This window comes from Pseudorca crassidens, chromosome 9, assembly GCF_039906515.1.
Source record: "Pseudorca crassidens isolate mPseCra1 chromosome 9, mPseCra1.hap1, whole genome shotgun sequence".
Classification (NCBI taxonomy): Eukaryota; Metazoa; Chordata; class Mammalia; order Artiodactyla; family Delphinidae; genus Pseudorca; species Pseudorca crassidens.
The window spans coordinates 86,115,485-86,129,819 of record NC_090304.1 but is presented as its reverse complement, the minus strand read 5'-3'; the positions used below and the strand labels follow the sequence as shown (position 1 = coordinate 86,129,819).

Below are 14,335 nucleotides of genomic sequence, written 5' to 3'. Positions count from 1 at the left end.
ACTGTCTCCCTTTCACTCCTGCTAGTCAAGTTCAAGTTTTGTGGGCAAACAACAGCCAAAATAAATACGCTAGAGCCAATACTGAAGCCTCTGCCTCACGAGCAAAATTACGTAGGATCGTCAACAAGTCTGATAGCGGGTGGGGTAGGGAAGGGAGGAGCGTGGAAGGGGCCGCCCCTTTGGAATGGGATTGGTTCCCTCTCTCCCTTCAGCCGTTCATTTTGCATCTCGGTTGGATAGGCTGAGAGAAATATGTCATTGAGAGCCCTGTAGGTGTGGGCTGTTCCCTAGGTTTGTGGTTTTAGATTTTCAAACGGGAGGACTTATCATTGGCTATAGGATCAAGTTCCTGAAACTGGTCTTCTATAGCTTGAAAAATGTCATTGTAACAGGAAGCGCCAAGAGCTTAAGTGTTAATTCACACACAGTAGAGGATATGACGAAAGTTCCTCAGGGGTTTGATTTCAGTTTCCTAAATGAAGAAGAAGCCAGGAAGATCCTTCAGGTGCTGGAAAGAAATGAGGAGCTACAGAGGGCAGAGAAGGACAGGATCAGGTACCGAGCTAATTCCTTTTTCCCCTGGGTCTGGGCCACAGTGGGGGGCGTCCGCGGCGTCCCCCGAGCCCGGCGTGAGTGGAGGAAGGGGTCGAGCTTTTGTGGGGCACCTGTCCGAGGCTCGGGGACGCTCAGCGTTCGTCCGGAGCGCGCGGCCCGGCAGGGGGAAATCTGCAGTGAGTCTCTCTTGAGAACGTTGGGAGGCGCTGCTGGTGCAGACACGGCCTTCCGGGCAGGCTGGACTGCGAGCTCAGGTCCCGCAGCGTAGGGCGCGCCCCTGCCCTCGTCGCGCGGGAGCGTGCCTTGGCGCGTTTCTTCTCAGAGTGGATCCTGCGCTGCGGCTACGGCCCCAGACCGGGACACGTGGGCGGCAATCGCCGCAGGGGGTCCAGGCTGGGTGGCGGATCTCTCAGGTGTCTCCTAGGCTGCCACGTGGCGCGGGCCAGGTGGGCCCATGAAACGGGGTGGGGAGCGCAGTCTTGCCCGCGCGCATCCACGTGCTTAAAGAGGCCTCCGGGTCGTCCACTCTCGCCCAACACACTCTTCCTCTGCCCCAGAGAAACCTCCCTCTCCATCCGACGCGGGCCGTCAGCGAGGCCCGGGGGAGCTGGCACCTCACTGGAGGCCAAGTGTTTCCCACCCCAAGGGCTGGAGTTCGAGGAACTTGCCAAATTGTGTGGAGTGAACCCAGCTGGGACTGGGCCGCGTGGGGTGTCTAGAATGGTTCGATCCCCTTGTGTGTGGCGCTTGGGGAAGAAGTTGCTGCGGAATTTCCCCCTTGACCTTACTGTACAGTGTTGGAGGTGAGGGATTAGTTACCAGGAAATGAAATCCAGAGATCATTGCCTGAGATGTAAAGTAACCAGTTTTTCTGCTGGGGAAGTGTGGGATAAGTCTTGGAATGAATTAAAGACTTTCTCACCAATCCTGGAATAAACCCACCCAAGGCCTCCAGTGGACTGTGGAAGAAAATTTAGGGCATCACTCTCAGACCAGAAAGTGTGGCACTGATGGAATTTAGAAAGCCATTTTGTTTGTGAACAACTTCTTGGTGATCTAGGTTCTATGTTTCCACTTCCTTCCAGGCATCCTACTTACCCCTCACCCCCCAAACCCCTAGGGAAAAAACCTCCAAAGATACTCTTCACATAGGGAAACCCTAGCTGGTTTTGTAGAAGCGATTAAAACACACTGGGCCCAAAACCCTGTCTTCTCTCCCCACCCCCTACCCCCCAGATATGACTCTTGTGGGGAGAAGTGAATATTTGAAGTTTGAGGATGTGTATTTCACGCCATCATACTCTGCCTTTAGAAAAATAGGCTCCATAATTTCTTCAAACTTTGAAGAAATATGCCCTCGTGAGCACAGTATGTCCACACCCACATACACCCAGGAGCATGTGCCCACACGTATGCACGTGCAGTGTACACAGGCACACCCAATGTTGGGAAGCAGAGCATTAAAACTGCATGCTTGCCTTGTTGTGTTTTCTCTATAGCAGCTCATGGTGCCTGGGGCAGCTGACTTTAGGGGGAACTACACTTAGATGGCAAAGGCCATTGGGCTAGGCCTTAGAAGGAAGGCTAAAACACATTTTCTGATTTCATGGCACTCATATCCTAACTGGAGCATCAGCAAAAAAAGCCATAATGCTAAGACAAAAATCAATAATGTTATGATAGGAATATTGGCATTATCAGAGAGGAAATTTAAAATAATTAAGATTATTTACTCAGGCACAACATTTTTTTCTGCTTTGTTTTTTAAAAAATCTGTTTAATAAAGGTCTGAAGCAGAGAAAAAAAATCAATACTGTTAACTATTAAACAAACTTTGAAAAATAATTACCCCAGCAATTTTTTAAATGTCACCACTAAAGTATACAAATAATTTAAGGAAAGCAGACACTTGAGCCAAATGCTCAAGGCAATTATTTCTAGTACTTTATTTTCCCCTGGTTGATTCCTGTGTCTCACTATCAAATACCTGTCCCTGGATAGCAGTCTCCATGGGATTGCTCTGCTCACCAGCTCACATGCATTGGTTTTAGAAGCAGATACTGGCATGCAGAAAAGTCCTGAGATGACATGCCAACTTAGCTCTTCTGTTCATTTTTGATCATCGTATTTTCCTAATCAAGTCAAGACACGTGACTTATAAATCAAGAGTATTATTTGAGAAAAAATACAACAGTGCTAAGAGACTCTCAGAGGTCTTTTTACTATACTGAGAAACAGTCTTCAGATCTCTTAATTAGGACAAAAAGGGAAGGCACTGGCCTCCCTGGTGGCGCAGTGGTTGAGAGTCCACCTGCTGATGCAGGGGACACGGGTTCGTGCCCCGGTCCGGGAAGATCCCACATGCCGCGGAGCGGCTAGGCCGCTGAGCCTGAGCCTCTGGAGCCTGTGCTCCGCAGCGGGAGAGGCCACAAGAGTGAGAGGCCCGTGTACCAAAAAAAAAAAAAAAAAAAAAAAAGGGAAGGGACTAAATGCAGAAGCTTGGAAGTTTTGCTGGTTAGGGCCTATCTGTGATAGGCTTGAGCTGTCTACAAGACAACTAAGAAGAAGTATCCTACAGTTAGAAATATAGAACTACAGTATCATGCAAGGCCAGAGGTGTCCAGAGGTGGATGTTAATGGCACAGAACTAGTTGAGTTCACCATGCAGGAGACCATAGCCCCACCTGTAGAAATGAGCTTCCCCCGATCTTCCTTCATCAGTACCAGAACTCTTTGGCCCCAGCTTACTGGGAAAGTATTCACATTAAATATTATAATGTTTCCAATATATGAAGAGTTTATTCAGATTTTTAAGAAAAACACCAAGATTCAAACTGATGAATAAGCAAAGATAGAAAGAAATCATTCACACTAGAAGATATCAAAACAGTAAACAAAACATATGGGAAAATGTTCACCCTAACAGTAAAAAAAAAAATAAAAAAGAAAAAATCAAAGTAACCTCAAGGTATCATACTGCACCTTTAAAAATAACTAAAAAGACTTGGTGAGGGTTGAAGTGAAATGGATAGATTCTGTATATTGTTAGTGGTATTGTAAGTTGAATATCATCCTTTTGGTGAACAGTACTGCAACACCTGTGAAGATATGACTTGCCCTTGACCCAGTTATCCAATTCTTGAATGTTACTCATTAGTCGGAGATTGAGGTGGAGAAAATGACCACACCAACATTTATTAAGTGCTGCCTTTTTAAGTAATAATAGTAATTACTGTGATAATAATAATTGCTAACATTTATTGGTCCCTTACTGTATACTAGGCACTGTATTAAACATGTTGTATATTTTTAATTAATCCTCTCAATAACCTCGTTAGGTACACACTTTAATTTCCATTCCACAGAGAAGGAAACAGCTTAAAAATGTTGAGTATCTTGTTCAAGTTAAGCAGCAGAGCTAGAATTCAAATCCAGATCCATCTCAAAATTATTTTACCCATCAGCATTGACTAATCCTCACAACCATCCCTTGGGGTGAGTATTATTAATGACTTTGTACAGAAGAGAAACTGAAATTTAGCAAGGTTAAGGAACTTGCCCAAGGTCACACAGCTCGTAAGTGGCAGAACTAGAATTTGAACCCAAATCTATCTGGCTCTAAAAACCTGTATTCTTTCCACTATACCATATTTTTCCCTGAGGAAACAATTTAGTAGAGGAAAAACAAGACATATACTCTCAGATATTGCAGTGTTACCTATAATAGCAAAATAGTGGAAAATTTCAAATCTAAGTAAAAGTCCAGTCATTACAAAGGACAATTATGAAGACATCATTATGTCCCATCCAATATGATATTTTAGTTCTATATTTCTGACTACCTTGGTTTTGTAGACACCTCAAGCTTGTCATGGATGCAGCTGTGGAAAAATGTGTACGAGGCACTGTTCTGTGAAAAAGCAGAACACAAAATAGTGCTTATGTTATTATTTCAGTTTCTTCTGGACATCTGGGCATGTGCATAGCAACTAGAAGAAAATAGCAAAAATCTGTGCTTCTCCTTTCCGTGAATCTCTAGGGCCTGCTGCAGCTCTTGGCCCATGGTGAACAGTCAGTAAATGTTTGCTGAAAGACATGGGCTTGCCCTGACAGCTGGGGGCTGGGCTCTCCTGCCCTCAAACCCAACACTGCCAAGATGGGATATCAGACCTGGGGGTAAGGATGCTTGGTAGTCTGGGCAGGAATGCCGGACACATGCTTCCTCCTAAGGCTCTGGGAAGGCAGATGAGGGGAAAGATGTAGGATTTCATGGCTAAGAGGAGAGGGAGACCTGGGTCACAAAGGTTTCTGTCTGTATAGGCCCCCTATAAATACTTGATGAAGGAATTAATGGTCTGCACTGGCTGGAGTCAGAGGCTTCTGCTGTCCCAACTTCTCTTCCCATTTCTCAGTCTCTGTTTGTTTCACCTTCTTCTCATCCCTCAATACCCTCTGCCCAGTTACATGGGATTTCTCCCTCCTTTGAACCCTGTAATGGACTATAATCACTCTGTTACATTTATCCTCTTCTGTCCTGTCAGTCTGGGATCTGAGCTACAGAAATTCTCTGAGAGCCAGTTAAAGAAATGGAAATACTTAAATTATAATCTGTCAGTTACGCTTCTTTTTGGATTGTGGAACAGATTTTGCCTGGAAGTATTCACTTGGTCGTGACTTTTTAAGCCATGTACAGTCTGTGGTTTTAGCTACAGTGAAGAAAAATGGCTGAGAGTTTGAATCACGATTGGCGGGTGAAAAATTTCCCCTTACTACTTCTATCACATCTTGGAGGAAATATATATGTGTGTGTGTATACATATATATACACAAATACTATAGATGATAGATAGATAGATAGATAGATAGATAGATGGAATAAAATCTGAAAAGCATCTTACTTTTTACAAGTCTTTGAAAAACACAACTACCTACCTATAACCCCCACCACCCCCATCTCATAAGTGTGACTGAAATAGAAAGTACCAAGAGATTATATCAACTAGTCAAGCTCACAGAAGAGATATCAATAAATCAAAAATGTTTATTTTTCCTATTGCAGAAAACTTATAAAGTATAAGATGTTACAGCACCAGGTGTACTTAAGTTGAAAAATGGCATGTCTAGATTTAGACTATCTTTGCTCAGTGGCAAGATTGCAGCCCAGGAGAGTTTTCTAGAACTTAGCTGTTTCGATTGATTTACACTAGTGTACTTGAGCTGTGCCTCAGTCCTGAGGGGGACTGTGCATATCAAAGTAGTGAAGTGATCCGTAGCTGGTGGAAACTGCAACATCCTGCGGAGATTAAAAACAAGATACACAAGTCTCCTGTCTCTCATAGGCTTTCTGCCTGCCCTCTCCTCTTCCAGCTGGTGAAATTTGCCTCTGGCTAGGATAGACTTTCAAGAAACTTTGGATGCTTATTTATTGGGCATCTACTCTGTGCCAGACACTGTGTTGGCCCTGAGGATACAGCAAAGAAATTCTGCCCCAAATGGCTTTAGTCTATGAAAGTTTTTGGTTGGTGGTTAAGTCCTCTAAGATGAAGACTTCGTACAACTGTAGCTTGCCCTCATGGAGCCCTGCGTGGCTGGGGAAGGGACTGTGAGAACTGCCTGGAGGTCACAAGAGTGCCCTATAGGCTGGAGTGTTCTGATAATATAACAAGGAATGGGATCAAAATCATGGATCTCTGAGGCGTCTGCACTTTTCAGTAACATCCAATTTAGTTAATTCCTTTAAACTGAGGGGAGAGCTTTCTCTCAGACAAATTCTCCCGGCTAGTTACTCCTTGGATTGGTCTCCAAGGAGACCAAAAACAGATCAGCACATACACAGTGAGTCAGTACAGCCTTGGCACCTGGGAAGGGAATCATCATCAAAGGAGAACCAGCATTGGTGTCCCAGGAAGGGAGGCATTTAATCTTTACTTTTAACATGGACATTCTTTACTTCTGGTCACTGTGCCCTTTTCTTTAATAATTAAAGCAGATGTACAATGTATGAACACACAGGCTGTTTTAGTTAGCACAAAATTCAAGTTTACTCATGTATAAGCCAGAATGACTTCCCTGTACCTCAATATGTGAAATTTTCTTTTATTGCTGTTTTTTTTTTTAAAAAAAGCGTATATGTATTTTGTAAGGATATACTGTAAACTATTAAGATGGTTATCTCTTGGATGTGATATTTAAAGGAACTCTAACCATTTTACTATTATTTTATTCCTTAAAATTATCACGGATTATTTTTTAATGATTATTTCTTTTGATAATAAAGAAATGCAAAATAACTCTTTTTCCTTCATAAATATAACTTTTAAAATATTTGTCTTAAAAATATCTGAATATTTTTCTGCCCTTTTCTTTATAATGTTTTATACATTTTGTAATGTTAATGTATTTATGGGTAAGTTGGTTTCTCTGCATCAATCTCAAGTTCTTTGTGGTCAAGGATTATCTTAGGGATGGAGAGCCTCACACACCTAGTAGGTACTCAGTTCCTAATTAACTGGACTTTAACTTACTTCTGTGAGGGAGTACAAAGTGAGGGAAGGATAGATCTGGGGAAACCATATGAAGGACAAAGAAGGTCAGATTAAGGTTAATCAGAAAATATTCTTCTTCCTGTTAGCACATTTGGGTTTTAAAACTGAGAACGAGTTGGCTAAGAGCCTTGCTAAAGCAATTCAGGTCCGTTTTTCTGCAGTTAGTTACTGCACAGGCCATAATATTGAGGGTCTAGGTTCACTTCACTCTCCTGCTCAGGAATGTTTCCTTATTGGCGTTGCCAATAGCCCTAATTAAAGGCTGTACTCAAAATATCAACTTGGCATACCACAGGAGCCAGCTTCCTCATTCCTCTGTGTGTTAGACTTTCTAATGATGAAAGAGGAAATCAGGGGCTACAGTGACCACCAAACTCCCCACTTCCCAAAGAAAAGTTGTGGTGTTTTATATTTATATCAAGTTTGCCTTTGTTTCAATTTTAAAACAATGCATTTAATGGTAGTTGAAGGAGGGAAGGGTCTGATCTGGTGTGGGGAGAGAGTAACCTGGCAACCACTGCTCTGTTCTTCAGATCTGCTGAAAAGATCTGTCCTCCAGGTATCAAGAAGGGCCATGCTCCCTCTGAAGGCACTTGGGAAGAATCTGTTCCAGGCCTCTCCTAACTTCTGGTAGTTCCTGGGGTGGTGGCAGTGTAACTCCAGTCTTCACATGGCATTCTCCCTGTGTGCATGTCTGCCTCTGCTGTCCAAATTTTGCCCTTTCCATAAGGACACCAATCATACTGAACTAGAGCCCACCCTAATGACCTCATTTTATCTTGATTACCTTTGTAAAGACCCTATCCCCAAAAAAGGTCATGTTCTGAGGTACGAGGGGTTAGGACTCCAACATATCTTTTTTGGAGGACACAATTTAATACATAACAGTAAGGCTGGTTCAATGTTTTTAAATAAATTACTGTAAACCACTATATCAACAGTCTAAAGAAGAAAAACACATGATCATATCAGTTGATGCAGAAAAAGCCAAGATAAAACCTCTTGGCAAGGAAGAAATAGAACCTAATAAAAGGTATCTACAAAAAACTTACAGCTAACATCATATCTAATGGTGAAAGACTGCTTTTCCTTTAAGATTGAGAACAAGACAAGGATGTACAATCAATCCTTCCGTTCCTATTTAACATCATACTTGAGGTCCTAGCAAGGCAAAGAAATGAAAGGTATACATATCAGAAAGGAAGAAATAAAACTATCACTATTTGCAGATGACATGATTGTCTACAAAGAAAATCTCCCCAAAAACCTATCAAAAAAATCCTAGAACTAATAAGTGAATTTAGCAAGGTGGTAGAATACAAGATTAATACACAAAAATCTACTGTGTTTCCATATAATAACAATGAACAGTTAAAAATCTAATTTTTAAAAAATTTTATGAAAAAACGAACTGAGTAGACAAAACAATTTTGAAAAAAAGAAGAAAATTGAAAGAATCACACTACTTGATTTTAAGACTTACTATGACATCACAGTAATCAAGCTATCATAGTAGTTGTGAAGGGAAAAACATATAGTTTGATGGAACAGAATGTAGTCCAGAAATAGACCCCCAAAATATAGCCAATTGATTTTTTTACAAAGGTATGAAAGCAGTTCAATGAAGGATAGTCTTTTCAACAAAACGTGTTGGGATATTTGGGCACAAGGCTAGAAACATTTTCATCACCCCAAAATTAAACATTAAATAGTTACTCTTCGAAAGACAGATACCATATTATATCACTTATATGTGGAATGTAAAATTTGACACAAATGAACTTATCTACGAAACAGAAACAGACTCACAGACATAGAGAACATACTTGTGGTTGGTTGCCAAGAGGGAGGGGGTGGGGGAGGGATGGATTGGGAGTTTGATATTAGCAGATGCAAACTATTATATATAGAATGGATAAACAAGGTCCTACTGTATAGCACAGGCAACTATATTCAATATCCTGTGATAAACCATAATGAAAAAATATGAAAAAGAATATATATGTGTGTGTATGTATATATATATATAACTGAATCACTTTGCTGTACAGCAGAAATTAACCCAACACTGTAAATCTACTCTACTTCAATAAAATAAATTTTTTTAAAAGTTACTCATCATTCCTGCCTCCCTCCAATGCTGGCAACCACCAATCAGCTTTCTGTCTATATGTATCTACCTATTCTGAATATTTCATATAAATGGAACCTTTCACATAATACATAACCTTTTGTGTCTGCTTTACTTAGCATAATGTTTTGAGGTTTATCTACTTTGTAGCATGTGTCTGTACTTCATTCTTTTTTATGACTGAATGATATTGCATTGTATGTACATACCACAATTTGTTTATCCATTCTTCATAAACATTTGGGTTGTTTCCACCTTTTGGCTATTGTGAATAGTGTTGCTATGAATATTTATCTACAAGGGTTTTGAGTACCTGTTCCCAGTTCTTTGGGGTATATACCCAAGAGTGGAATTACTGTGACATTTGGTAATTCTGGGTTTAACTTTCTAGGAATCATCAAAACTGTTTTCATCCACACTCACTTTCATATAATTGTGACTGTACTGTGTATATTTTTGTTTGTGTAATATCTGACATAAAAATAACCCCTTCAAATTAAAGACTCTTAGTCAACATTATTTTTTGTGGCTGCATACTATTCTGCTATATGCATTTTATAATTTAATTAATCATTCCAGTATTTTAGGTTCTTCAGTTTTCTCTTATTCTTTTTGTTTCTCATTGCTATTGTTAACGAGTCCAAGCTCATACTGCTTGCTGCACTACAGGCCAATAAATTGAGAGACAAGTTGTTGGGGCAAGGAATAGTGACTTTATTTGGAAAGCCAGCAGACCAGGAAGAGGTGGACTAGTGTCCCAAAGAACCATCTCACCCAAGTTAGAATTCAGCCTTCTTTTATACTAAAAGGGGAGGGGATGTGGCTGGTTGTTGCAAACTTCTTGGTGCCAGAATTCTTTGTTCTTGCAACTGTCCATTTAGGTCTGGTCACGATGTTCTTGAGAATGGGCTATCCTGTATATTTCAGGCTCTAGGCAACATTCTTGTACAAAAGGTTCAGAACCAGCATGACTAAGCACTGGCAACAGAGCACACAGGTTAGAGCTAAAGGAATAGATTCAATATGGAGTCAGGTTTGTTCTTCTCTGTTACACTATGTTAAATAACACCAGGACAAACATTTGTGCTTACATCCTTAATTCAATTTAAACTGTGTCCCTAAGGTAAATTCCACAATGTAGAATCATTATTTTATAATATAAATACTTGCTAAATTCATGATACCTGTTACCAACTTGCTCTTCAAAAATGTTCTACCAAACACTGACTTGACTTGCAGCGGAAAGCCTCCTATTTTACCATAGCCTTCCCAGCCCTGGATCGTATTATTATTATTATTATGTTTAATCTTTGCTAACTTTGTAGGCTAAAGTATTCTTATAATAGATTTATCAATAATTTCTGACACTGTGGTTATAATAAATTTGAACTTTTTTCATATGTTTACTATTTATTTACATTTCATGATTTATGAATTCTCTCTTTATACCTTTGCCCATTTATATTTCAGAATTTATATTCAGAATGCTTGTTGTCACAAATAACAGATCTAATCATGGCTTTAATGACTTGGGAATAAAGTTTTCTGACATAAACAAGATATCTAGAAGTAGGCGACTGCTAGCTGGTTTAGTGGTTTAGGATGTCAGGTTGGTGTCTTTGCAATGAAAAATGGCTGCAACTGCTCCAAACATTACATCCATGTTCAAGGCAGGGAGAGAGGGGATAGGGTGGAGCCAACTGCATCTGTCCCCTTTATTATGAAAGTAAAAGCTTTGCCAAATGCTATCCCAGCACACTTCCCCTTATGTCTCATTGACCAGAACCAGGTCATAAAGCCACCCTTTGCTGCAAGGGAATTGAGAAATCAAGTAATAGGATTTAAATGTTAGGCTTAAATCATTCGTGATCCATCCCCTGGGGCTGCACACTTTGCTGCCCACAGCAAAACCAAAAAGGAGGGGAACTAGGGGGAACGGATTCTAGAAGGCAAAGAGCACTATCTGACACAGAGTCTCAGTGTGTTTTGGGTTTTTTATTGCTTTATATATTTCTCTATACATTAAGGAAATTGACTTTTATCCTACTTATTACAAATATATTTCCCAGATTTCAGTTTGCACTTAACTGCTATTTATCTGAGAAAAGGCTTTTTTTTCCTATTTATATAATGTACTAAGTTTAAATTTTTTTGTTTTTTAGATTAAAAAGTTCTTCCATTTAGAAATTAGATCGACATTTACCTCTAGTTTTTAAAATCTTTTTGAAAATTTAACTTTTTAATTGATCAGATATGTATTTTACCTATAAGGTAGGTTAATTATATAAATTGATTTTTTTCCCAAATAACTAGAAAATTGTCCTGGTACCACTTATTTCCATCTACTTCTAGGGCCCATGGTTATTCCTTTTAGAGAAAGGACTATGGGACAAAAAAACAATATCAACAACAGCAAAGAATTGATGAGGCAAATGCTGCAACATCAGCTTTCATGAAACCTAAGAAGGAAATTGCAGGGAAAAGGCTTTAGTACTGAGAAGTGTGATTGTTTGTTATACGTTTATCAGTGCACATAGTTAATGGATCGTGTTTCAGTTTCCTTCCTCTTTCCATTTTCTATGACAGGTAGCAAACCTAATTGAGAGTAGACCTCAATTATCTCATCCTGAGATATCCATCAAGTGACCTGGTTGTCATTTAGATCTGGTTCTTTTCCTAGTCAAACAAATACCTTATTAGGGGGGTATAAGTTTTTAACTTACAACAAAATTAATTTGCTTTAAAAGGATAAGTGATTAACAGGATTACTAGACAAACAAGCAAACAAAATTAAAATCACATATGTTTTGAGTTTAATGTTTACCATTCACAGGGGAACAGGTAAAACTCTTCAGGAGATCATTGCTTATCACTCAGGGTCACACCAGGAAAACAGAAACTACTGGGTATTTAAAACAGAGTGTAGTGCCGTGAATTGGTTAGTTACATGGTGATAAAAAAAGGGAGAGAAACCAATCAGGGGACAGTGAGGCTGACCAGAGATTGGCAGCTGCAGGGAGCCTGGAGGCAGTGGTGCACTGATAACTGGTACTCCTAGAGAAAAAGCCTTGATTTGTAGCATTGGCTAATTTCAAGCTAGAAACAGTTGAACAAACAGCTTGTAAAATTCCTGAATATTTACAATCTGCTCTTGTAAACCAGTACAAGCCAGCTGTAGCACACCACTGGTTAGAGAGGAAAAGGGAGCAGGTGGTGTTAGCCAAGCCCTACAGGCTAGGGTCCCCCATGAGAAACTGGGACCATGGCAGGCCTGTCTGGGGATTTGGAGACGTGGGAGAGACAGTCACTGCCAGAAGTTCTGCATGAGGCAGAGAGAGGGAAGAGGAGAAATACCCTGACTTTTCCCTTCCAGCCCTCCAGTCTTTTGCCAGTGTCTGGCTGAAGCCAGCTGGAAGCATCTAACTGGTAGTGAGAGCCTGGGAAATGCAGCTTACAGGGGTCATCTCCCAGCAGCACAGAGCAGAGCGGGGAAGGGACAGTTTCTTGTCCTCTTTTCCCTTCCATCCCTGTTGTTTTCTTCTGTCGTCCTTTAGATTCTACTTTTTCTCACTGCCCAGTCTTACATTGCTAAGGCTTTGCTTCCCTGCCAGAAAATTGTCTTGAGTTTTCTTTCCAGTTATCCTATACTTATTGTTCCTGCTCACTCTGCTCTTTTACAGTTTCTGTCTCTTGCTTCAGCACCTTTTGGGAGTGGCCCTATTCTGCTCTTGCTTCTCTGTGCTGCTGCTTCTCCCCACCTTTCTGGATATTCTTCCTATGCCGTGGTCAGCCTCCAACATGCTCAGGTTAGTCAGGGTCTTTGGGTGGAGAGGAAGAGTCTCACTCAGGACACTTTAGATGGAGAGGGCTTTGCAGAAAGGTTACCTGTGGACTGAATCTGGAATTTGAAGGACTTGGGAAACCAAGACAACTCTAGGGACCAGCTACTCTGCTTGCCTGGCACAGCCCACACTGTTCTTCTCCTAGGATGCCTTTGATTCCCTCACTTCATGCTGCGGCATATTTCAACTGGCTGACTCTTTATACATTCTCTGGTCTGATTCTGGTGCTCATGGCCATTATGCCAGGTCACCTGATGCCTCTCTAGCCAGCCTGTGAATGGGCTGCCCTAGGATAAGGCATCCAATCTGTAGCACCTCCTAGGGAAAACTTATTGCTGGATATTCTAAGTGGGGGCCGTAGACCATCCAGTTCAGCTCAAGATGATATAATATTGACTTGGCAGGCACTGAGATTCACCTGTCCAGGAGGGGGTTGCACTTGGGTTCTTTGTACTCACACTGTCTCTCCTTTCTGTATGCCTACCTGTGCACTAAGATACATTTGATGTGTCTGCTTGGCTTCTGTGATGACAAGTCTTGGACTGCAGGCTCTGCAAAGACAGAGATTCTCAACCCTGGTTGAAATGACAACTACCTGAGGAACTCTCAAAATGCCCGATTCCATGCCCCACCCTGACACTCCAGCCAAATTGGTCTGTGATCAGGTTGGGCATGGGTGTTTTTTTAAAGCTCCCAGATGACCTAATATGCAGTAAGGGATCCCATCTTGGTTGCCTGGACATTGGATTGTGACTTCGCCTGTCACATCTTTCCTATAGGCCACTCCTTTACATGAGTTGAGGGACTGTTGATTTCTCAGGAAACCCTGTGGTTTGGGAAGGGAAAGCCTAGAGTGCTAGTGAAGGACAGTCTGAGAGGAATATGCCTGACACAAATGTAGAAAGCCTTGTTTCTAGTACTTTCCCACTTCAGAATTTCTTGGCAGGATCAAAAAGACCTTCTGCCCCTGGAGCTGTGTAGTCTGACAACTGTAAAAATTGCTTTTCACTTTTTGTTGCTTTTATTTTGTTTTACTGCCCTCTTAGTGTGGTTACACATAAACACAAATGCTGTAATATCCAGGAGCTTATTACATCCTGGCTGTGAACTCGCTTCCTTGAACCAAATTCTAGTCATAGGTTCTTCACATTGGCTGTTGAGTGGTTATGTTCAACGTGATGAAACAGGACATAGCTAAAGAAGGACAACATGGAAGCCCAAAGAGTTTCTGAAAGGGTAAAGCAGCCTGGTTTCACTACAAG

General features: G+C 41.1%; 1 protein-coding gene across 6 annotated transcripts in view; it reads left to right on the top strand.

The window, feature by feature from the left end:
• The first annotated feature begins 208 nt into the window (after nucleotides 1-208).
• The window catches only part of EXPH5 (exophilin 5), a 75,126-nt gene continuing 60,999 nt past the window's right edge, over nucleotides 209-14,335 (top strand). For 3 of the 6 annotated variants that reach the window (XM_067750929.1, XM_067750928.1, XM_067750927.1), the window contains exon 1: nucleotides 209-555. In XM_067750929.1, coding sequence (XP_067607030.1) covers nucleotides 477-555 — 79 coding nt within the window. In that variant the 5' untranslated portion in view covers nucleotides 209-476. The remainder of the gene's footprint in view (nucleotides 556-14,335) is intronic. The other 3 variants (XM_067750934.1, XM_067750930.1, XM_067750931.1) reach the window with 1 other exon arrangement.